General features: G+C 37.5%; 1 protein-coding gene across 7 annotated transcripts in view; it reads right to left on the bottom strand.

Annotated features, from left to right (window-relative positions):
• Positions 1–26,870, bottom strand: part of LOC133646430 (disheveled-associated activator of morphogenesis 2-like) — a 178,961-nt gene that overhangs the window by 12,847 nt on the left and 139,244 nt on the right. For 6 of the 7 annotated variants that reach the window (XM_062041765.1, XM_062041770.1, XM_062041766.1 and 3 more), the window contains 11 exons: positions 25,121–25,423; positions 24,862–24,969; positions 21,070–21,099; positions 19,201–19,307; positions 16,341–16,425; positions 15,854–15,960; positions 13,348–13,436; positions 11,864–12,032; positions 4,782–4,889; positions 4,599–4,659; positions 2,731–2,865 (listed from right to left, as the gene is read on the bottom strand). In XM_062041765.1, coding sequence (XP_061897749.1) covers positions 2,731–2,865; positions 4,599–4,659; positions 4,782–4,889; positions 11,864–12,032; positions 13,348–13,436; positions 15,854–15,960; positions 16,341–16,425; positions 19,201–19,307; positions 21,070–21,099; positions 24,862–24,969; positions 25,121–25,423 — 1,302 coding nt within the window. The remainder of the gene's footprint in view (positions 1–2,730; positions 2,866–4,598; positions 4,660–4,781; positions 4,890–11,863; positions 12,033–13,347; positions 13,437–15,853; positions 15,961–16,340; positions 16,426–19,200; positions 19,308–21,069; positions 21,100–24,861; positions 24,970–25,120; positions 25,424–26,870) is intronic. The other variant, XM_062041772.1, reaches the window with a different exon arrangement.

Raw genomic sequence — 26,870 nt, forward strand, 5'->3', positions numbered from 1 at the left:
AATTGGATGCCTAAGTTGACCAACTCTTCGGAATATGTCCTCATCTATTTACGCTCTAGGTGAGAGGCAGGATTTATGATGTAGAACAGGGGTCGCCAACTCGTCGATCGCGATAAGCAAGTTGATCTTTGGGAACTTACTGGTCGATTGCGAAAATATTACGAAACAAAATTATTAATATGACATCAGTGCGTGATAACCTCACCCAGGGAGTGACCAACAGACCTGCAATCAGGCAAGCATTTTAATACCTGAACATACCTGCACGCCTCGCCTCTCCTCTCTCTCTTCAGCCTCTCATCCCGCGGCTCTCGGCTCTGCGGCCCCATCCCCCGAGCACAGCCGCACGACACCTGCTCGTCTCACAAACGCACCTTTCATGACGTGCTCAAAAATCACCGAGCTGCAACAATGCATTACGGCTGATTGTTGCAATGCATAGGACATTTTCTAGCATCCAACATCAAACAACTCTTCCCTCAACCACAAGTCCATGACCATCATCGCTCGCCTGCGACGGGAACTAACAAGCCAACTACTAGAGTCTGTGAACATTGCTTCAAAATACGGATTTTGTGTTGATTTGATTACAAAACTAAATATTGAGTTATGACATATATATATATGTATATATATATATATATTAGGGGTGTGGGAAAAAATCGATTCGAATTCGAATAGCGATTCTCACGTTGTGCGATTCAGAATAGATTCTCATTTAAAAAATTTGTATTTTATTTATTTATTTATTTTTATTATTATTATTATTTTTTTTTAAATTAATCAATCCAACAAAACAATACACAGCAATACCATAACAATGCAATCCAATTCCAAAACCACACCCGACTCAGCAACACTCAGAACTGCAATAAACAGAGCAATTGAGAGGAGACACAAACACGACACAGAACAAACCAAAAGTAGTGAAACAAAAAGGAATATTATCAACAACAGTATCAAAATTAGTTACAATTTCAACATAGCAGTGATTAAAAATCCCTCATTGACATTATCATTAGACATTTACAAAAAAATAAATAAATTAACAATATTGTCACAGTCGCTTACACTTGCATCGCATCTCATAAGCTTGACAACACACTGTGTCCAATATTTTCACAAAGATAAAATAAGTCATATTTTTGGTTCATTTAATAGTTAAAACAAATTTACATTATTGCAATCAGTTGATAAAACATTGTCCTTTACAATTATAAAAGCTTTTTACAAAAATCTACTACTCTGCTTGCATGTCAGCAGACTGCGGTAGATCCTGCTGAAATCCTATGTATTGAATGAATAGAAAATCGTTTTGAATCGGGAAAAAAATCGTTTTTGAATCGAGAATCGTGTTGAATTTAAAAACAAAAATCGATTTTGAATCGAATCGTGACCCCAAGAATCGACATTGAATCGAATCGTGGGACACCCAAAGATTCACAGCCCTAATATATATATATATATATATATATATATATATATATATATATATATATATATATATATATATATATATATATATATATATATATATATATATATATATATATATATATATATATATATATACGTATGTATGTACTAACGTACATACGTACATACATACATACATACATACATACATACACTGTACATACATACATACATATATATACATACATAAATATGTATGTATGTATGTACTGTATGTATGTACTGTATGTATGTATGTATATACACGCACGCACGCACGCACGCACGCACGCACGCACGCACGCACGCACGCACGCACGCACGCACGCACGCACGCACGCACGCACGCACGCACGCACACACACACACACACACACACACACACACACACACACACACACACACACACACACACACACACACACACACACACACACACACACACACACACACACACACACACACACACACACACACACACACACACACACACACACACACACACACACACACACACAATACACACAAATAAACCATAGTTGACTTTGGTTTTTGGCTAAGACCAGGAATCTTGAGCTCGAAAAGGTTGGTGACCACTGATCTAAAATAAACTTCCACGAGAAAAAAAGCAAGGAAGCAGCTCACTTGTCGATCATGTCAATATTGGCACACAAGCTTGTGATCATGGCGCTGCTATAAATAGTTTGTCTGCGTTAGGGTTTATAATAATATCACTAATTCTTGGGTTGATATTCAAGTCACGAAATGTAAATGGAGTATTGTTGGCAGTTTTTGGATGGTTATTTATTGGGTTTTATGGGAGAAATGAAGGACGTCCCATTAGCTCAGTTGTAAGCAGACTTTTCTTTACGAGTTAGAATGCATTAAAAAAACATCTGTCATTATGTCTTTCATAATGATTGTAGACGATAGTAAAATTTCCAAAAAAAGGGAATGTTCCCTTTAAATGCATGGGTCCCAGTTGTATTAAGACGGAAAGAGGAGCGGTGAAAACAAAAATCAGAGTGCCAAAGAGAAGACAATGGTTAAATCTAATATTTCAGTGCTGGGTTTCCCCATCACTGTTAAAGCGATCACACTAGACAAAAGAAAGTATTATCACTTTTCTCTTGAGAGTTGAGTCTTTTATCTTCTCTTTTTTCAGTCTAGCATGAAGGGTAGGTCGTGAGAACAACTGGCTAAACATTCACATTTAAGCCACCACTTTGACTCTTAAGACACTTTCACTGTACAGTTGGCTTGTTAAGCCGTTACCTTGTCTTTGGCCTCGCTCAACTGATCCTCCAGTTCAGAGAAGCTGAAGCCAGCCACGGTGATGAAGTCGCCAATTACGGCCACAAACTTATCTCCGCGTTCCCTCGTCCTGCTGTGCTGCTGGTAGTGCAGCTCCTGGTGCAAAAACAAGACAAGAAATGTTTCACTTCTGAGCTGAACTTTGGCTTATTGGCTATATGTAGTGTACAGTTATGGTCATAAGTTTACATGAACTCACCAAGGGAATGAATGTTTTATCAATTTAGGTCTTTACTTGAACTTCTCTTATTTTGGGTGGAATGCTATACAAAGTATTTAAATTATTTTGGGTGCACAAGTGTTATAGTCTATTTAAGTCAATTTTTTATTTGTAATAATTAACAGAAAATCAGAATTATATTACTGTATTATTATTCTGGCTGGATATTTGACCACTCTTCTTAGCAGAATTAAATTGGTTGGGTTTACAGTTTTTAAGCATACAGGTAGTTCACAAATGTCCTACAGAGTTTAATGGGGCTTTGTTTAGGCATGTCATTCAATGAGTGTAACTTTAGCCTGCTTTATCCATTCTAAAAAAACTTTTTGATGTGTATTTGGAATAACTCTCTCGTTGGAACACCTAATCATGTCCAAGTTTGAGCAATCTAGCTGCATTTCAGGTGAGGAGGCTTTTACATCACCTTATCTATGTTTGTAAGCACTACTTAAATGCAGGGCCACCCCTGGCTAAATTGGGGCCCTAAGCAGCATTTTATTTTGAAGCCATCCCACCCATTACAATATATTTTCACATTGCATATTTATGTAAACATTTGTTATACTTTTTAAATCAAACTTGAACTCAATTTTATGTGTATTTGTAACAAATTCAAGGGATATACATAGGTAAATATTTTGTTATGGCAAAATAACACATTTAACATACATTTGTAAATGTTCCTGACACTTTGTTCCGAGTACAACTATTAACATGCCTATTAATAACACTGCGTGCCACTCAAGACAATGACAATATTTGGTTGAATTTGCCATAAATATTCTTATCAGTGACACAGCAGGAAGAGGCTAGTAGTAAGTTTGCGGTAAATATTCATATGAGGGGCCCTGTTATTTATGATCTGTGCATAGGGAGGAGCGGCCCTGCCGTAATGACTCCTCTAAACATACTTCTTGTCATTATGGTTTGATAACTCAATTATGGGTCTCGTCTATGCATCATACCTTTGTCCAGATGCCATTTGGTTTCTCAATGTGTACAGTTGCAAATTACTAGATTACTAGATTTCGGAGCAGGTTTCCTCCATTGCCTGTAAAACTGGCGTTTGCTGTGGGTAGTCACACTGGTGTTCCAGCCCGTTGTAGTTCGTGAGCCTTGAAAGTTCCTAAGTTGTTCCTAAACATGCTCACCAATTTCCTCTCATCTGAGCGTGACAGCATGTGGCGAAGTGGGGACACATCTAATTAACTTGTACTTACATTCTGTACTGTATCGTTTGTTGATTTTGGAATCCGCTGTCGTTTAGAAAAGGCTACAAATGCAAGTAATGAGTATTGGTTGATCCAATTATTGCAGTCAAACAAATTATTTTATGCTGCCAAAGAGAAACTATGAGCTGCGTCAATCATGATCACTAACAAGACGCTAATTGGGCCTAACTTTGTGAAATTAAGATATTCTGGTAGCTTCAGCAACGCTTATTATAAGATTTGGGTGACTGTCAGGGTGTGTATAAAAAATTCTGACCATGTTTCTCCGAAACTCCAATTGCATTAAAAACCTCACCCTAGTAATTAATGTGTACCCTTCCCAAAATCATAATTACAGGGATGAGAAGAACCAGTGGAAGCAAACAACACAAACTCACCGCCTCAAGAGCCTTCAGTCCACTTTTTATACTGTACACCTCTTTTTCTAATTCTGCCAAACTAGGAACAAAAACAAAACAAAAACACATAACAACATTAAATTCTTGCAAGTTAAGGTCACATTTGGGGTTGGTGATGTTTTAGTTTACATAGATGCTGCTAAAAGAGTGTACTGTACTTACTTGACTTTTGCAGCCTCTGGTACGGTGCTGAGGTCCAGCTGGATGTGTAGCGTGTCAGGGTAGTTCTTCTCAAAGATCATGATCAGGTAGTGCAGCATTGTGATGCTCCTGGTCAAATTTGAGGGAAAAATAAATAAATAAATAAATGATAAATGGGTTATACTTGTATAGCGCTTTTCTACCTTCAAGGTACTCAAAGCGCTTTGACAGTATTTCCACATTCATCCATTCACACACACATTCACACACTGATGGCGGGAGCTGCCATGCAAGGCGCTGCCATGCAAGGCGCTAACCAGCAGCCATCAGGAGCAAGGGTGAAGTGTCTTGCCCAAGGACACAACGGACGTGACTAGGAAGGTAGAAGGTGGGGATTGAACCCCAGTAACCAGCAACACTCCGATTGCTGACCCGGCCACTCTACCAACTTCGCCACGCCGCCCCTAAATACAGAACTGTTAATCAAGGCTCATGCTAACTTTATCTTAAAATACAATTGTCTTTATGAATGGACACACAGACAAGCTATCCTGATTCAATTTGACCATAAAGTACTTCAAAAAAGCCTTCTGTGGTCTGGAAACAGATTATTTTGACAGATTTAAAAAAAGCTAAATTATCATATCAGAGTAAGGGGATCGGCTATGGTGGAGGAGTGATATGGCTTTCGCATGAATGACTGGTGTTTGAATATGAGTGTGAATGCTGTCTGTCTATCTGTGTTGGCCCTGCGATGAGGTAGTGACTTGTCCAGGGTGTACCCCGCCTTCCGCCCGGATGCAGCTGAGATAGGCTCCAGCACCCCCCGCGCCCTCGAAAGGGACAAGCGGTAGAAAATGGATGAATGGACTGGTAAGCAAAAGTGCCCACTGTTTATTGAGGATGTGAATGCTGACATAAGTAGCAAGACGAATTGTGAACTGTTAGGGCTATACTCTCTAATCACACTCAGCGATGCTACTAAACTGGATAAAACTTTTACACTCAAGTTAGCACCCTTTGAGAAAAAAAAGAGGAAAACTGACAAAAAGAAGAGGACAATTTTTAGTGCTGCCACGCAAGCGCCGAAAGAAAATTTTGAAAATTAAGACTTCATTTCCTGGACTATATTTTTTCTTTAGATTTATTCTCATCTACCAACCTCTTTTGGTTGTCTTTTTGACACTTACATGTCCCATGTAAGAAATATATCACAGAATGTTTAGCTTTTTTAGTAGATAATTTACTAACATTATTATCATCGAAAATGTCTATGAATGTTCCCATTCATCCAGTTCATTGTCATCTCAGGGCATTCAATCGATCACAACTGGACTGTTTCATCATCATCATCAGCCATTGTCAGTCCACTGCTGGACGAAAGCCTCAGCATGTTTCTGCCATAGTGAACGATCTCTAGCTGCTCCCTGCCACTGCACTGTTCCCCAATATTTGTCTATCTCATCTCGCCATCTCACTCTTGGTCTTCCTCTATTTCTGCTCCCATCCATGGGTCTCCATGATGTCATTAGGGAAGTCCATCTATTATCTGTTTTACTGATATGTCCAGCCCACTTCCACTTACTGAATTTGATAGTTCTCATAATGTCTTGGACTTGCGTTTGTTTTCTCACCCATTCATTTGTTTTTCTGTCTTTATATGTGATTCCGAGCATATTTCTTTCCATGTTGTGTTGTGCTGCTGCTATTTTCTTTTCCATTTTATTTGACAATGCCCAGGTTTCAGCTCCATATGTCATGGTTGGTAACACGCATTGATTAAAGACCTTTCTTTTTAGGCTTAACGGTATTTCTCCTCTCATGATGTTGCTCAGTTTTCCATATTGGCACCAGCCCAATCTGATTCTCCTCCCTATCTCCTGTTCTTGACTCTTTTCTTTCAGGCTAAATCTCTGCCCCAGATAGATATATTCATTAAATTCATCAATTTCATTTCCATTAACAGTCACAGGTCCATGGGGTACCATGGAATTTGCCATAACTTTTGTTTTTTTCATATTCATTTTCAATCCACAACATTTGCTGGCATTTGCAAGGTCTTTAAGCATATCTTAACTGGACTGTTTGGTTTGTCTTAAAATAAATGATAAATGGGTTATACTTGTATAGCGCTTTACTACCTTCAAGGTACTCAAAGCGCTTTGACAGTATTTCCACATTCACCCATTCACACACTGATGGCGGGAGCTGCCATGCAAGGCGCTAACCAGCACCCATCCAGAGCAAGGGTGAAGTGTCTTGCCCAATGACACAACGGACGTGACTAGGATGATAGAAGGTGGGGATTGAACCCCAGTAACCAGCAACCCTCCGATTGCTGGCACGGCCACTCTACCAACTTCGCCACGAAAAGATGTGTCAGCGCCCATCCGAGTAGGCTTCATCAGTTCGTGCTCATAATAATAATCTAAAAAATTAGATTGGTCAGATCGAGTCCAGCAGCTGGTGCCAAAACCCCTAGTATTTATACTCCAAAAACCAGGAGGGTGTGCCTGGGCAATGATGGTTTCACCCTGTCGTAGTGAGAAAAACAACTGTTTAAATGCATCCTAACTGTCAAAGCAAATGTAATGCAATTGAAATTTAATGTAAAATTATATAATATGTATACAAATAATTTTGAAAACCTTTCCCATTTGGTAACTCTATCTTAAAGCCACACCCCCTCAGGTGATATACTTCCGGTGTTGTCGCCTCTGTTTACATCCGTCAAGTCAAAAACATACCTTCTAGCTGGTTACTAATAAATGCTCTAGAACAGGGGTCACCAACCTTTTTGAAACCAAGGGCTACTTCTTGGGTACTGATTAATGCGAAGGGCTACCAGTTAGATACACACTTAAATAAATTGCCAGAAGTAGCCAATTTGCTCAATTTACCTTTAACTCTGTTATTATTAATAATTAATGATATTTATCTTTGTGGAAACACTGATCATCTTAATGATTTCTCACAATAAATATATATAGAAACAGATAAATATCAATATGCAACACTTTATTTTTATATTTTCTCTAAGTGCACATTTTTCAAATTGAACATTTTCAAATGATCACTTCTAAGACAGTCTTGTGAAATCACAATATCCCATTTTAACTAGCTAGCCACTAACATTTTTTAACAAATCATGAATTACTTTGCACCATGTTTGTACAAATAATAACTCATGTAAAATACAAAAGTAAACTCTCAAATTTTTAAATCATGTCACACTTTGAACTGGACACCAAATCTGTTATCTGTTTCTTTGTCAGTTAGTGGGAAGCCTGGCATTGCATGCTGTTAACTAGTGTGTTGTACTCTGGTGTGTAACTTGACACTGCAACTCTGAGTGAGCCTTGCAGATGTGCATCAGTGAGGCGTGTTCTGTGTTTGTTCTTGATGAAGTTCATGTCAGAAAAGGCTGATTCACAAAGATAAGATTTTTCCTCATTGTTTGCGGAACCTTCTTAATCTTTTGGACATATTTTCACAGCAATCTGGCCTTAAGCTTAATTATGATAAATTTAAAATGTTAAGGATCGGAAATCTAAAGGGAACGTCCTTTCGAATGGAATGCAAAGTGCCTGTTTTGTGGACAGATGGACCAGTTAACATACCTGGTGTTGTTGTCCCAGAAAATCTGGAAGATCTAGGCTCAGTAAATTATGATAATCGACTAAGAAAGCTGGACAAAATTATGCAATTATGGAAAGGGAAATCCCTAACCTTGTATGGTAAAATGTCTATTGCCAACTCGTTAATTATTCCTCAATTTATTTATTTGTTTTTGTCATTACCAGCTCCATCACAAAACTTTTTTAAGATTTATGAGCGGAGGGTCTTCGATTTTGTCTGGAACGGCAAACCAGAAAAGATTAAAAGAAACGTTTTGTACAAAGAGTATGAATATGGGGGCCTGAAACTTCTCAACCTTGAAGCTATGTGTCTGTCTTTAAAAGCATCAATTGTTCCAAAGATGTATTTAAACATTGAGTGGTACACAAATGTCCTGTTGGACAAAAAACATGTACTGTATCAAAAGAAATTGTATCCTTTTTTACAAGTGATCCCTTCCCAGAGAGTCTGCTGGGAAACATGGCGGGGTTCATAAAGGAAACAATCCACCCATAGTGGTGTTTTCAATTTTATGTGCCAGAAAAAAGAGACGATATTTTGCAGCAGTTAACATGGATGAATTCTAATATTGTAATAGATGGAAAGCCTTTCTTTTGGAAAAATATGTTTGAAAGAGGAATCATTTTTGTCAATGATATTATCAATGAGAATGGTAAAATTATGAAGTATGATGAATTTAGAGCTATGTATGGTGATGCTTGCTCAAGCTTTTCATTTTATCAACTAACTGGAGTAATTGGGAAAAGATGGAAACAAATAATTAATTATGGAACTACTAAATTATTAGTTTGTAAACCTCTAATAAGAAATTCTAGTTGGCAAAAAGGAACTAAAATAAATAGAAAAATATATAATTTTTATTTAATGAAGAAATCTTTGAAGGCTGCCTCATACAACACAAATGGAAAATGGGAGGACTTTTTTGACTGCCCGTTGCCATGGGATGCCATATTCAAACTAATCTATAAAACTACTATCGATGTGCAAAATCGTTATTTTCAAATTAAAATTATTTATAACTTCTTACCCACAGGGAAAATGTTAAAATTATGGAAAATGACAGAGTCAGATGATTGCCGATTTTGTTGTCAGGAGCCTGAATCCACCCTGCATTTGTTTTGGTATTGTCATATTGTGTCTTTGTTTTGGGTGGAAGTTGAAAAAATGTGTTTAAGGATTGGTTTGTTTATGAAGCTTAATGTGGCTTCTGTTATTTTAGGAGAGTTCATTGACAATCATGATTTAGTCCATTTAATTATAGTACTCGGTAAAATGTTTATTTTTAAGGCCAAAAACAGATATTCACTTAGTATTACTTTCTTTAAAACATTTATTCAGTATTTTCTAACTTTAGAAAGTTACATGGTTGAAAACGATAATGATGCCAAAAAACATTTAAAAAAAAGATGAGAAGTCCTCAAAGGCTTATTTTGAAAGTATAATTATGTTTATAGATTATATGATATCTGTTGTTGTGTTCCCTAATTTGAGTGACCTGGACATAATCTGGACTGTACATAAATGCTTATTTTGACAATGTAATTTTGTTTATAAATTATATGCAATCTGTTGTGTTCCCTAATTTGTTTCTGTGTACATGAATGAAGGTGTGTGTTGCTGAGTCCGACTTGGACATTATCTGGACTTGGCCTGATTTAAAAAACCCTTTAAACAAATCTAATTTCATTGACAACCTGGTCTGTTGAAGATAAGGCCGTTTTTTAAAAAATAAAATAAAATAAAATAAATAAATAAAAAACATTTTTTTGGATAAAAAAGAAAGTAAAACAATATAAAAATAATTACATAAAAAATAGTAATTAATGAAAATGTTAGTGGACCAGCAGCCTATACAATCATGTGTCCCTTGCAGATGTGTTGTCTATGTTGTGGGAACCAGAATATTGGTAGCAGAAAGAAATAACCCCTTTTGTGTGAGTGGGTGTGGATGAGTGTGCATGGGGGAGGTTGTTTGGGTTGATGCACTGATTGAAAGTGTATCTTGTGTTTTTTTCTATGTAGATTTAATTAAAAAAAAAAAAAAAAAAAAAAAATATATATATTTTTTTTTTTTTTTAATTTTTTTTAAATTTTTTATTATTTTTAGAACAGGCCCGCGGGCGACTCATCTGGTCCTTACGGGCGACCTGGTGCCCGCGGGCACCACGTTGGTGACCCCTGCTCTAGAACGACAACTGGTTTGGAACTATCAGTGTTCGGATTGTAATTATCCAAATAAGATTAGCAGTAAAGTGGACAGCCGTCAACGTTGTGGCTCGGAGAGCGAACGCAGGTGACAACAAGTTTTGGCATTAAATAAGAAAATAAGATCGTAAACATATTAGACAACTTCTCTTTCAGTAGTAAGTAAGGAGACAACGAGTCTTAATTGGCTGCTGACATATGCAGTATCATATAGTGTCATTTCTGGTTGTTTTATTTTGTCAAAATTATGAGGGACAAGCGGTAGAACATGGATTAATAATCTACTTGTTCATTTACTGTTAATATCTGCTTACTTTCTCTTTTAACATGTTCTATCTACACTTATTTTAAAATGTAATAGTCAATTATTCCTCTGTTGTTTGATACTTTACATAAGTTTTGGGTGATACTACAAATGTTGGTGTTAATATAATACCAAGTATTTACAGTATCATACATTGGTCATAATTAAAGTTCTCCTGTGCCCAGGCATGTATTTCCTGGGTTTATTAACAATAAAAAAGACAAAAGATTTTGTTATAAAAAAATATTGACGTAATCATTGTAATATTGACTATGTACGGCTCTTGTACTTGGTAGCGTTATAGTCAATGTCTATGTATGGTGACCCACCCATGGTATTTGTTTACATTCAGGAGCGCTAACTTGCTTTTAGCGGTTAGCTAAAGTATCCTCCTACAGTATGTGGTAAAGCATGTTCTGCTACTCCTCATCCTGTAGGGATGATATTTGTAATAAACATAGTTTATTTGTAGCCATGGAGGCGAGGATTTCTGATTTAGAAGTAGCCGAAACACTGCAGACTTTGGATGAACGTTAGCCGCTAGCTAGCTAGCTAACGGCTAACAAGCGCAAGAGCTAAGCACTTTTTGCAGAGCGGCGCTTCAGTCTTTATAGCTTCAACTTCATTATTAGTTTTTAAGCCAAAATGCGTCCACTCTTCCTTTTCTATCTCCATGCTGTTTCTGTGTGCGATGCCTAACATGCACCTCTGCTCGTTTTACCAGCAATGTCATGTAAACGCCGCCCTGTCCGGAAAATAATTAAGTACCGGTATTTTTCAGAAGAAGTAAAGTACCGTTTTTAATTCATTAGTACCGCATACCGTACAACCCTTGTTCACACTTATGTGGAAAAAAATCGCATACAGGTAACATACGAGCAAAAATAAATGAATTGACATGTAATGTGAACATAGCCAATGTCTCTGTCCTCAGTCAAAGTCTGCATCTTCTTACCTGTCTATGCTTGACTTGGTATCAGCGATTTTATTGAGGCTGGAGACCTTGAACCCGAACGCATTTCCTCTCTGGCCCTTGTTCATGAAGTTACCAAAGGCAAGCACAACCTCCAGGATCTGAGCGAGCCTCTTGCTCCGGACAATCTCCCTGGAAGCGTTCAAGATGGCTGTGGGAGAATATGGAGTGAGAGAAGTGAATGGAGAGAATCCTTGTTGTGGTGATTGATAGTACATTTGGTAAGTATGTCACTCAGCTTTTCAAAGGCACACTTCATGAGGTCTACTCAACAATCTACAGTGATCTAATACAATACATCTGGAGCTTTTTTCCAAGACACTCATTCAGGTTTTAGCTGTACAGTTTCCTTATTTCCAATGTCCTTCACAATGATTGATTAATAAAGCTTTCAGTAAGTGGGCAGATCAGTAGGGAAGCCCATCAAGTCCTTCCATCCACTTACATAACAGCAGTAGGAAGAAAGAATATTCCCAACTCTGTGCTGTCAGTTTCCTTCCCCCAGAGAACAGGCCTCTCTGGCAAAGTGCAGGTGCTTCCCTCTCCCCACAGAGGAAACTTCAGTGTGAATGCTCAAACCATTATAATCCATACAGTTATTGTTCCAGCTCACTGTGCCATGATAAAGCATTAGAATCATTATCAGTTACAGTGTTCTGCTTGACACACAGAACAGCCTGGCTGAACTCTGCTCCATCTTTTGAAAATTCTTCTATTAAACACTTTGGGTGGTCCAGGAAATTACAGTGTCATCTTGGGTAAAACAACGCAATATGATTGAGAACTTAGTATGTGTGGTTTGAGAACATTTGGACCGAACAACAAAGATTTCAAGAAGCTTGGATCCCAACCCAATCCTTGCAGGATTAGGCTTCTGTTTTCTTTCCAATCCTGATGGCCAGTAAAGTCACAAGATATATTGTATTTGATCTCTCGGGCTAAAAAAAATGCTGCAGCACACACACAAACTATCGCAGAAAAAAACAACAAACATGCGCGCTCACATGACCATGGGATTAATTTAAAGTCTTTTTGTTCCCTTCAGGTCTTTGAGTTGAGCTGCGTGTTTACGAGCAAAGGCTTTTCCGTCTCAACATCAGCCAATTTTCCAAAACATCCTCCTTGGTAACCTGGAAGCCCGTTTGTAGAGAACACGCTCTCTAACCCACACACACTCTTTTGCACACATGCACACAAGGGACCTGAACCCACGTTGGAGCTTTGACAAGGCACTTTTAGACACAGTTTATGCATTTGACTATCCTACAACATTACATTATTAGCTTGTCATAATGAACATCTTGGCTCCATCTGTGCTAAAACTGCAGAACAAACCTTTCAACCAAAGTGAAATCTTTAATCCTTATATAAATGTAATCTGTTTAAAGCATACTTTTATCACAGTTTGCCTATTCCATAAATATAAAATAATGAGTTAATACTGTCCAATAGAGTGGTCTCCTTACCTTCCACTTTTGGCTTGGTTTCAGCAAGGCGCTCTGCAAACTTCTTCTTAAAGAACAAAGCCTGTAGTCTCTGTTGGTAGTGGTCAATTCTAATGAAAAGAAGAGGAGAAAATAATTGAGATCAACTTGAAGTTGGCTTGAAATCAACCAAAGATATTGATAAATATGCTTGGAATATATAGGGACGGGGTTGGGATTTTAAACAGTGTAACTCAACTTAATAGGCACAAAAAAGTACAGTTCCTTATTGTTCACAATCATTATAATAGACATGACGAAGACGTATTTTTTTTAATGCATTCTAAATATTAAATAAATGCAATCAAAAGTCTGCTTACAATGGAGCCTATTGGAGCCACTCTATTCTGCCTATAAAGCCCTTAAAAACATCCAAACACCTCCATTAAGGTTCCATATACATGCTGTAAGTATATACAGTATGTAATGTAATAACAGGCACATTTATTTAACATTTAATTTTAATGTATTTTGATCATTTTAAGCATCATCAAAAATGTATCACAACATTTGCTTTTTTTTTTAACAGCATCACTGAATATTATTTACTGCAGACTTAATGTGAGACAAAAAACATAATAAAACATCACTTACTGTGCAAGGTCTGCCTTAATTAGGATGTTGACTGCTGGGACATTCATATATTCCCGTTTAGATGGAGAATAACTCATAATCGTCGCAAAGAAAAGGGGGATGGACCCAAGCGTCTTTTCTTGGAGTCTCTTTTTGTACTAACTTTTCGGAATACGTTCTTAGCCTTCTTCTATCCTGGTGAGAGGCATGATTTATAATCTACAATAAACTTCCAGGGAGGAGGGAAGTGATAAAGCAGCAGACCATTCGACGATGTCAACATTGGCACACAGGCTTGTGATCATGGCGCCGCTATAATAGTTTGTCTGTGTTACCGTTTATAATGACAATATCGTTAATACTGTGTAATATTCAAATCATGAAGCACTTCCCATTGCCTCAGCTGTAAGCAAACTTTTATCTATCTTTACCAGTTAGAATGCATTAAAAAAAATCCAATCGTCGTCATGTCTTTAATAATTGTAAGCGATAGGTAAAATTCCAAAAAAGTGCAGTTCTCATTTAAGAGTGCCCCAACTTAAAAGTGTTTTGGGATAAGCGTTGTCTGTCGGCTAAATGTTATGCTCCAAAGGGGCCCCATCATGCAAAACCTACCTTTCTTACTTATTGGTACCTACTGTTTTGTATCTGGGATCTGCTTAAGTCCCGACAATTTGAAATTAAACCGTGGAGGCATTGCGGAGATATTTATACAATAATCTTGCCTTCCTTCCTACTTCCACCAAACGAGCTGTTTGCAATATGCACAATTGGTGATGTCACAAACTGAGAAAACTGTCAGGGGATTATCAGTAAATGGTATAAATCAGTGCCTTTGCGCGCATCCGCCATTGTAGTCCATGCCGTGGTCAATAAGCTCCTTTTTTGGCTATTCTCTTGTTGTGGGGCAGACTGTCGCACATGCACATTCATCCTTTATTTTTGCCATTTCTAACAAAGTAGCATATAGTTCTCACTTATATCTGTTAGTAGGCTCGCTATGGAAGTGCTGAAAACTACAACAAAGTGGGCAAGGAGAAGACTCTATCGAAAAGGAGGCACGTAAATAAGACCACCCACAAAATGATGCATGCTGAAGAGGCAGTCAGAAAGTCTCACGAAAACGATCTGTAAAACATAAAATTTTGAACAAAGAACACCCATTACATGTTCGGTGGACCACAATGAAGTGTTTTAAATGTAGAAAAAAAAATCATAATGTGACCCCTTTAAGTTGCAAGCAAACATTTGAGTTAAAAGAATCTCCGCCATTAGTTGGCATATCAATCGTCATTAGAACCCTGTAAAATCCGCCCAAACATCTGGTCTTACTCGCTAGCATTAGCTTATAGCTAGATGTATACATTTGTTTTTTCAACAATGAGAAGGAAGAAAGTCAATGTCAATGACAAAAACATGACTGAGCGTGTAGCTAGCTAACTTGGCAAACCAGTTGGAGCTACCTACGTACGTATTGTTTTTCATGCAATATGTATTATCGAGAAGTTTGATTTTTTTTTTTTAAAGGTATGTTACATGTTACAATTGGGCTGTTTTGGAGGCACTGATTTGAGATACATGTGTTTTGAGTTAAGAGCTCTGTCACAGAACCAGTTAGAATCATAAGTTGAAGTACTATTTTATTAAATGTTAAAACAAATACCGGACATGTATTTCATGGACTGCAAGCAATACAATGGACAGGATAACAGTGCACAACAAGAAACAATGTTTTAGTCAGCTTTTTGAAACCCCCCAGCGTGTGGTAAAGGGAAGTTGACGTCTAATTTACCCTTGCTATGTTACTTATAACTTTAAAATTGTGGGCTTGCTATGTTTGGAATCTCCTCTTATTGCTCGTAAACATTCTTTATGAAGGCGTGTGTACCGGGCGGATAAAACAGTGGTAGTGTACCTGCTCATTTCAAAAAGGAATCGATCTGCTCTGGCCATGCGCTCCAGTTCGTGTTTGTGCTCCTCTAGTAGATCAATGTCGCTCTTCTCTGGGACAAACTTCAGCAACTAAAAATACACACAGGTAACAGTGACTTCAATGCACTATGTAGGGCCAACGAAAATATTTACCAGTTATAATGTACACATTTAATGTAGAACCCATCCAAACCTCTTATCTACCTGATTAATTTGTTTGTGTGTAACTGTTATGATAAGAACTCCTTTGTGGATTTGTGACAGGGAAAAAATAATACTGATGTATGACATTGGGCTCTTAGAAAACACCACCAGTTCAATGAATTACATATGGAAAAAAGAAATACAAATGTGCGTTACAGCATACATCAAATATATATTATATTAGTATATATTAAAACGACTAATTTCTACTCTATCAATGAAATCACAATAATTATGTTTCTTCAGTCTAAAGTACAAATGCTTACCTGCTCCAGCATATCTTTGGCCAACTCTTCTCGCTCATCCATCTCTAGGATCGCCCTCTTGATCTCTTCATTGCTCATTTTTAATCTTCAAAAGAGGAGGAAACATATATATTTGAGTATGAAACCACACCACATTCAGATTTTACAAGATTTTGTTTGTGGCTTCATTTTGGTATTTAATATTACTTATTATTATCATTATCCTTATTATCATCATTATTGGACTCCTGAAGGTACCCTACCCTAAACCTAACGTCATCACCCCACATACACACAAACAGTATGTTTACATACTGAAAAATTATTGTAATTTGGTTGAAAGACTTTTAAAAAAAAAAAAAAAATCTTGAATACAATTTTTTTACATGCAGAATGCAGCTTGTAATGTATCCAAGATTTTGCATGGAAACAACTTTAGTATGTTTTTTTTCTGATTATCTGATTGGTAAATGGTAAATGGGTTATACTTGTATAGCGCTTTTCTACCTTTTTAAGGAACTCAAAGCGCTTTGACACTATTTCCACATTCACCCATTCACACACACATTCACACACTGATGGAGGGAGCTGCCATGCAAGGCGCTAACCAGGACCCATCGGGAGCAAGGGTGAAGTGTCTTGCTCAAGGACACAACAGACCTGACTAGGATGGTAGAAGGTGGGGATTGAACCAGGAACCCTCAGGTTGCTGGCACAGCCACTCTCCCAACTGCGCCACGCAGATTAATGATTAATGTAGAACTATCATTAGTGGATAATATTTATCAAAATAATAATTCAATATTTTATCCATAATAATTAGTGCATATACAAAACCCAAAACCAGTGAAGTTGGCACGTTGTGTAAATCGTAAATGAAAACAGAATACAATGATTTATTTGCAAATCCTTTTCAACCTATATTAAATTGAATACACTGCAAAGACAAGATACTTAACATTCAAACTGGTAAACTTGGAATTTGATGCCTGCAACATGTTTCAAAAAAGCTGGCACAAGTGGCAAGAAAAACTGAGAAAGTTGAGGAATGCTCATCAAACACTTATTTGGAACATCCCACAGATGAACAGGCTAATTGGGAACAGGTGGGTGCCATGATTGGGTATAAAAGCCGCTTCCATGAAATGTTCAGTCATTCACAAACAAGGATGGGGCGAGGGGCACCTCTTTGTGAATAAATGCGTGAGCAAATTGTCAAACAGTTTAAGAACAACATTTCTCAACGAGCTATTGCAAGGAATTTAGGAAAGGAAAGACGATGTAACACAGTGGTAAAAATGCCCCTGTCCCACTTTTTTTTGCAATGTGCTGCCGCCATTAAATTCTAAGTTAATGATTATTTGCAAAAAAATGAATAATTTTCTCAGTTCGAACGTTAAGAATCTTGTCTTTGCAGTCCATTCAATTTAATATAAGTTGAAAAGGATTTGCAAATCATTGTATTCTGTTTTTATTTATGATTTACACAACGCGCCAACTTCACTGGTTTTGGGTTTTGTACTAGGTATGAATAACAGGATGCTCCCCTGTCTTTAAAAGCTAATGACGCCTCTGTTTCTAACTTTTGTCAAGGTTTCTTGAACACACCACAGTTATATGCTATCATGCAAAAGTTAAATTTAAAGATAACTTTGTGCAATGCTGCCTCAAATAGATTGATCATATTTGTATCTCTTTGCTATCACCTCATTCTGGTTCCCAAATATTGGTGCTTTGTGTGAATGCATTTGAGTGAGCTTTGATGAATTTATGAAGTGTTCCATGCTGGATTTGTTGCTACCAAAAGGAAGAAAGCATTTAGATTTTTGCAAGGGGGTGTAGGTAGTGTTACACATTCCTAATTTGATTCTAACAACCTTATATTTGAAGTTTGACAGCCAAATGGATTTTATCTGAACTTGTACAACATTGTACTATATGACTGACAAAATAAAAATAAATAATTAAATTCATGCCACGATCATGTAGCCTCCTAGGGGTTGTGCCCCAAAAAACCCACACAGATTGTTTATGCAAAAAGCTGGCCTAGACCGCAACAATAAACATACTGTGACTTTAACATTTTTTTTAGGATAGGGGAAACACAGCGAATCAACACTGAGCATTAAGATCGTTATTTCAAGATCCAAATTTGTATTACAGTTGTTTGACAACATTGTTGTATAGTTGTATTGATTTTTGAATAACACCTGACTTAAGATATTTAATGTAGCTAAGGTCAAAGGTTTTGCGCTTACATTTACCCTCTTAACTGATTTCCCCAGTGTTTCTGTACTTGCATATCTGTACTTGTTGTGTCAGTCCTGGGACCATTGCCACGTGATCCCAGTGCCCCTGAGCAGTTATAGGTGTCCAAGGTTGTGATCAATAACAGCTCTGTATGTCTGCACATTGAAGCCTTACAGACTAACTGCTGACCTTAATTAGGGTCGGGTGCGCTATTGACACACTATTGAGTCGAGGAGCTTGCTGCAGATTCCTTGGAAAAAGAGAGGCTCCAGGAAGCCTGTTTATTGATTTGGACTGGGAGAGGGTTGGTCAAAAGTCTCTAAAAATGGTTTGCATCACGCTGTTAGAAGACAAATGGAAAGCAATTTGTTGAGTGGAAACTGAATGATGACAATTGATTCCAGGTCAGATGTAGAGAGACCTGAGGCCAACTGGGAGGTGGGAGTGTGTGTGTCAGGTAAATATAATCTCACATATCCTGCAGCAAGTTGCACATTCTGCTCTGACCTTTGACCCCCACCCAATGGGTCACTGTCACCAAAGTGCTAATTAGCTGTATTGATTTAACTAATAAATCCACTAAACAAATCCGTTTGTGGATGATGTGATGTTGCATGGTTACTGTACGTACTTTGAAAGGAGGATGACACAGTTCTGTGCACGTCGGCCATCTATGACTGACAGCTCCTTGACTTTCCTTGTGCTGACATATAAATCATCCATGGAACCTGTCTCCTTCTGCAGAAAGAAAAAGAGAAAGAGATTAATAGATGCATTGCCATGGTTCATGGATCGGTCTTCTGCACAATGAGACGTCTTATTCCTAACATCTGTAACATCTTTAATACATTCAGAGAAGAGGTGACGTTGTGCGTGCATTCGGAGCAGATTAAAAAGTAAAATAAAAATGATCCCTTGTCATTTCAGGGCAGAACAAAAAGTCGCTGTCTTGCCAAATACTTAAGATGTAGTTTGCAGTCATTCACTGTACGTCGAGGTCATTCTTAAAAGGGAATTATAATGCTCATTTTCTGAAGCTTTTAAAATTAAATTGGTTCTCACTATAGTAAGTTTCTTTTAATAAAATAGTCCATAAGTCTCAAGGTTGTGTTCACGGTAAAGCTGCATTGTTCTCCCCTTGGCCGAAACTCTTCTCCCTGGCAACGCCTTCTCTGTTGCAATTGGTCACGTGGTCAAACTGCCTTACTTTAGCATCTTAAAAAACACTTTATGATGGCCATTTTCATAAAAAGTGATCAAGGTACTGAAAAGCAGTTATGGCTGCAGGCTACTCCCTAAAGTTGTGACATTAGGAATTTGCAAGATCTGGTGGAAATCTCAAGAAGTTCTCGTACCCGATAATTCGCATGATTAAGGTGTGGCATATAACTGAAACCAGGGATTACTTAAGAATGATATAGAACATCATGTAGAACAAAAGCACAACATAAACAAAAGTATGACAATTTGGATTTATAGGATAGGGACTTCTGACAATCTGTAATGTAAGACCTCTGAATTAATTTAAAAAAGTAAAATAAATAACTTTCTGAGGTAAGTCGCCACTGTAGACAATGCATGCAGCCTTAAATAGCTCACGAAGCGACAGTAAAGACTGTTCAAACTTGGTTTGGAGTTAGATAATTTTATGAGCCTCACACAAATGTAAAATGTATTTTAAAAAATCTCATGGGTTAAAAGAGTATAAATCTTGTTAAAAAAACAGTCTATTTAGTTTCCTGCTTACTAGAAAGAGTTCTTCTGGTTGTTGGGTGTGAGATTAGATACATCTTTTAAAGAAAATGGCATTTTTCCATACTCTCCTTGACCTCCAAAGGCTGGCAGCAAATGTAAGTTGGCAGTTGAGGATAACTACTTTTATTGGGTGTGCCAAAGTCCTCTACGCTGACATTAAAGATTAATTTGCCAGCTCCAAACACTAAAACTGGAACCAATTCTCTTCATCTTTACAGCAGTTTTTACTGGCAGTGAACAAGATATTTTTTGTCCTTCTAGTATTTGCACATTGAATAACATATAAGCCAAATGGATATTTGACAGTTAAGGCGTTGAAACATAAAAACAATAATTATTGCTGTTTGAAGCTTCAATTTATGACACTCCATGGTGCAATTACTGACATTCATATCTAATTATCTACAGGATTTTATGAATTTGCTAAATTGACTTAACTGTGTACACCAATTTGGAGACATTTGCAGCTATAAAAAGATAGAGAAAAAAGTAAGATGAACAACATGTTACAGACTTCTTCTAATGCTACAGTGATGTTGTATAAACCTGTTGCACATTATCAACACACTAATCCAAAAGAGTCTGTAGCAATGAATGCATGACCTGACAATTACAAATTGTTAAATGACAGACACAGACTAAAAGAAGGCTAAAGCAATTTGTGGCCACCTGCTGCATGGCAAGGAGAAGGCGCCAGCTGCATATAAAGGTAGGCAATTGTGTGATGAAGAAGCCATGAACTCACCTGCTTGAAGGATTGGTTAGTGAGCAGGTCCTGCCCAGGCAGCCGGCGAGCGCAGAGACACAAAACACATGCAAAGATTAGCACTTGAAGCAGAAACACAGTGTTGGCTATAGAGCAAAGGACTGTGCACGCTACAAGCTGAAGCTAAGAAGCCTGCCCAGGAGAAAAACAATACATGTGATACCTCACTTGTAACATAAATGTAATCTATGCCTGCTTTTACATGGAAACATAGGAATATGACAAATAAATAAGCAAACAGGGAATACATCTATGCAGTGGCGGGCCGTGCGTTTCCCACCTAGGCCTTCAGTGATGTCCGACTTCAAAGATTACCTCTCAAAATACCATAATTTATGTCACCACATGACCATTGCTGGAGAAATACTATACAGAAACACATTTACGCCCCAACGGAGCAATGAATCACACCAACAGTATACAAAACAGGTTATTTTCTGGCGTATTTAAAAATCAATTAAAACGCATCAGCAATTAAAACATATCTTATGTGGTACTGTCAAAATTAAAATAGCAAAAAACAGATTAAAAGTGAAAAAATAATTAGTAGGACCTATTAGAAACAGTACAAGCCAGTGGTACCCCTCATCGTCGGCTTATTTGAGTGGAAATGGCTAGCATTTCATCGCCAGAACAGCTCAGCTAGCTTCCAGGGTTGGCCGACATCGTCTCACAAGATGTAGTTTCTCTTTAAATATCCTTCTTGAAAATGGCCTTGCAAATATATATCTGCCACCTAATCAACGTTTTGTTCTCTTCTCTGCTATCCCGGTCTGGCTACCGTGCAACACTTACTGCTAAATGGAAACTTGTGATACTCACTTTGGAATGACAAGTGTGTATCCAATCACAGTCTTGTTAACATCAGGCTACTTGGATATCTGATCTGATTAGCTATCGCAACTGTCTCTCAACTCTATGTATTCTCAAATTCATCCGCTAACGGTCTCAATGAGTATCCAATCACAGGACACGTAAATGTCACGTTCAACCTTAGGCTAGCTGGAAGGCCTTAATGACAACAACTCGTGATCTGATTGGCTGTCGCAACTGTCTATCACCTGTATGTCCCCGATCGCTTACAGTGCACGGATGCCCGCATTTTTGATTCTGAAGGCCTCTGACAGATTTCGTACAGCATGGCAACATAAGCTAGCTGAATTCTGATTGGATAAAAACTAAAACTAAAAACCACAGCACTGGAACGAGCATAATATGGACATGAAGAGAAAATGAATACTTTTAGATATTTAGGGAAAGTAAATAAAAAATAATTTTATCACTGTTTTCAACAGACAAATGCAGTTTGTACAGTAACTAGGACCACAATTCGACACAACTTTAAGATATTTTCCTCATATATCATGACTATATTATCAGTTATTTTTTATTCATTTAATAACAAACTAAACGTAATCCATCAAACTTATTTGTTATCAATATTGTTATTGTTAATTGTTATTGTACATTAAGAACATTCAAATGCATTTTGTGGGAGTTAAATGGTAGAGAGAAACTTTAAATTACAGATAGTCATATAAAATATTTTAATGAACTTATTGTAAATTAGAAGAAATACACTTATATTACACATAATCACACATATATACAGTACTAACCATACAACTGGGTATACCTATACAATATAAATATAAAGTATAAGTACTGCTTTAAAACGATTAATTATTTTTTAAGTCAGGGTAATAACACTTTTAAATTTTGATTAATCATGATTAATTCCAGGTTGTTTCTTGTATAATTTAGATTAACCTAAAAAATACCCCAATATTTGGACACGAATGTAATTTTTTTGCCAGTATGTCATCCACACATCAAATTTTTTTTTTGTAAATGTTTTACTTGAATGTACTTCCCTAAAACTTGCCTATAGTTTTATCTGAAGTTCCATCTGGGTGTATTTTGAAGTGAAATTTGAGAGCAAACACCAGTCAGTCTACTCACTCACCTTTATATATCTTATATTGGCAAATATGGCAATTATAAACAAATACTTGAATTATTGTATCAACTGACATAAGGATTCTCTTGTGCAGGTGTACCTGATTAAATGTTCAGTGAGTAGACAGTACATATATTAAAACTATGACTGGACAGATTGTTTGCTTTTTTGTTTAGATACCAGTTTCACGCATATAGTAACGCAAAATGTGGATTGTTTCAATCATGGTTTGATTGTCAAAGATGTTTCGTAATGTCATCTGTGATATTTCTACCTGAATAAATTCTTGTGATATTATGTACATTGCGTGTTGTACAAGTTATTGGTATTCATATTGCTGCATGACAATTTCTTAACCGTCTCTATCAAAAAACTGTAATATTCAGCCAGCTAAACATTCTGTAACTGAGGAATATCAACCAGAACATGTTTTAAAAGAATATACACAGTATTTCAGCCTGCCTGGAAATCCCTCCACTCCTATTCCTCAACTGATGTATTAGCATTTATTTGGGTAGAAATATCACATATTACATTTCAAAACATATTTGACTATCAAAGAATGACTGTAATGAAAGACATTTTCATTTTGTTAGTGTAGTTAAACTAGATGTGATGTTGGATCCTTTTATTTTGAAGCCGGAAGTGTGTGATTGGTTTGAGAAGGTGTCTGACTAAAGACAATAACCACATGCCATTTTACTAAACCAGTAACAATCTACATTTTATGTTGCAAATTCACAAAACTGTATTCTTAACACGTAAGTGAAGCCCCACATCGCTGATGCTCCAGCATGCATTTATTTAGCTCCAGTTAAGACGACATCCATCTGTTTTCTACCACTTGTCCCACTTGTCACGAAGGTGGCTATAGCCTATCCTAGCTGCATTCGGGCAAAAGGCGGGGTACACCCTGGACTAGTTGTCACCTAATTGCAGACATGAACTAAAATAGTATCTATTGTCTTGCCGAGAGAACAACTTGCCATGGCTTTGGACCTCGGCTTTTCATAATGTACCCTTTTCTTTGTCCATTTCTGCTGGAAACTTTTACCGAATGCAGATACATTTTCTCACGCTACTAAAAGGACCGAGGGCCAGACAGGACGTGTGCACGTTACTCGCGCGTCCAAAAAATGTGCGCCGTTAAAGGAACTTAAAGTTAACGCGTTATTATTGCAACTTTGACAGCCGTAGGTTTTATACCTTTTTTGTATCTGCACAGCAACAACATAATTTCTATGTTTTGGGATGGATAAAGTATATCCTATTCTATCCTATCTTATCCTATCCTAATTCAACAATAGCAAGTAACATTCCCACAAGTTTGTAATTTATGCACAGAAGTAGGTAATTACTGTTTAGATCACAGGCGTACAAATAGTTGATCAATTTCTGGGTAAACAGTCACTCTTTTTTTAGTGCGCTCCCTAAAAATTGGACACCTTATGTCTGCAGCAGTACTGACTGCATTCTACACCTATGCTTATCCAAGAAGCTATGACGATCCAGCTACTGCTCTCCCACAAATGCCATCAAGATCCACAACTGCAGTTTGAACTCTGTCCCAACACTACAATGTGTCTTTCAGCGGTGAACAGCTGCCTGTGTTAGCTTGTGCGCCGGCCCTTGGCAGTGTCACACAAGTTAAACAATCAAGCCAAATTAACGCATTGAATGAAACATTGTTATTTTAGGCACACAATAAACATCTGTCTCTGTATATGCGAACACCACACAGCATAAACATGCACACGTGCCATTAGTATGCATTTCTAAACACTGGGCTTCAATCACAAACAAATACAAACCTGTTGTCGTTGATAGGCTGAAAACATCTTCTCTATGTCCTTGAGGTCAAGAATCTTGAAGGCTTTTAGGTCGTCAATGTCATTCCAGATGGTGCCATTGATCATATGCTGATGAATGAAAAAGACGAATGAATAAATGCTGTTGTGTTTGCTTCTATTTCTTGTGTTGTTGGCTTAATGTAACCTACAAATGATCGTGACATATAAAAGAATAGTAACGCATTTTGGATTATATTTAAAGACTGAGGTCGTCTCTCACCTCGCCTATCTTAGCCCAGTTGAAGGACTTCAACGGATGAGATGGCTGAGGGATGGACTTGGAGCGGAGCGTGTTCGCCGAATTGAAAGAAGAGGCAATGGGAGGAGGTGGTACTCCAAAAATGGGAGGAGCTCCTGGTGGAGGAGGTGGGATGCCAGGTGGGGGAGGTGGTGGTGGTGGGGGTGGGCAGCTGAAAGGCAGTGGAGGAGGAGGTGGAGGGAAGCCACCCATCGTTGGAGGTGGAGGTGGAGCCACAGGTGCACCAGGAGGCGGAGGAGGTGGTGGAAATGATACGCTGCCACCCTGTGGAAAAGTAAAATACAATGTGAGCGTACATTGTGAACTTAAGACAACTCTGGAGGCCCCTAAAATGTCCATTTATGCTGATTTTTCAATTTTGGTACAGTGAGTACCACTGATAGTCACACACACACTAGGTGTGGTGAAATTACCCTCTGCATTTGACCTTGTTTCACCCCCTGGGAGGTGAGGGGAGCAGTGAGCCGCAGCGGTGACCGCGCTCGGGAATCATTCAAGCAAAATGAAGACCATTAACTTGTACAACATGTAATGTACATAATGTCAGAAGCATTTATTCAGGTAGAAATATCACAGATTACAACTGGGATAGCAGCCCCCCTGAAAATTAACTGTTTATTAATGATGAAAAATTATACCTAGTTGCGATTATCACAATTAATTTTGAGTTAACTACGAACAAAATGTGATTAATCGCGATTGAATATTTTAATCGTTTGAAAGTCCTAGTTATAATAGTTGGAATTAAACTATGAGACTTGCTGCAAAATTAGCCAACGAAGTATGCATTCCAGAATTAATTTACCAAATTAACCCTCGTGGGTCAGTCCATGCTTTCGGGTGGCCGGGGATTGAACTAGGTACCCATGTATGAAAATCGATTATGCTAACCACTGTACTAAAAAAACAGGCTTTCAAAACAATTTGCTGCTTTGGTTAAAAAAAAACATGTGTGCGACAGGACTACCTTTTTGGCTAAATTCAAGTATAAATAATTTTTTTTTCTTTACAATAAAATGTATTTATCAATTTATATGAGTCAGAGACGTGAACATTTTTTAAAAAAATATTTGTTTTTTGGTCCCTCTGGGGTTTAAACCCACATCAGTGAGTTGAAAAGCATGTGTATTATCCTCTTAGCCAAACTGCTTAGCTGTCAAATGATGTCCAACTTTGTATGTTAAAGGGAGCAATTCAGTGAAAGTATTGCCTTTTATGTTAATTTCAGAATAAATATATTTTTCTTTCCTATAACAAATATATTTTTTTGACAGGGTGGAATATCTTCTGCAGTCAAGGTTATTTTTAGGCGGAAAAAAATGGCAACCATAAGTGAGAATGGCGGAATGAGTATGATTTATTGTAAAACCGGTAATATTGGGGAACGTTTGTTGAATGAGCACGCATGTCCTGTTTTGACGCTTGAACGGGATTAATCGGAAGAACAGTTTAGCAGTTAGGGACCATCATAAATCCAAACTGTGGTCAAACATCTTACAAAGATGTCTTGGGACAAAATACGTGTTTTCTTACTTTTCCAATCTCTTAACACATGAGTGACATTCTATGGATCCATGAACAACAGCATGTATGGCTTCAACTTACTCTAGAGTTCTGTAGTGTAGTGTTATGACCAGTACCCCAACAAAAGTGTGCTAAAAGATGTAATATCAACATGAAACGAAGTGTACTGCTTGTTTAAAATCAGCCT

Source organism: Entelurus aequoreus, linkage group LG03 (assembly GCF_033978785.1).
Source record: "Entelurus aequoreus isolate RoL-2023_Sb linkage group LG03, RoL_Eaeq_v1.1, whole genome shotgun sequence".
In the NCBI taxonomy this organism is placed as follows: Eukaryota; Metazoa; Chordata; class Actinopteri; order Syngnathiformes; family Syngnathidae; genus Entelurus; species Entelurus aequoreus.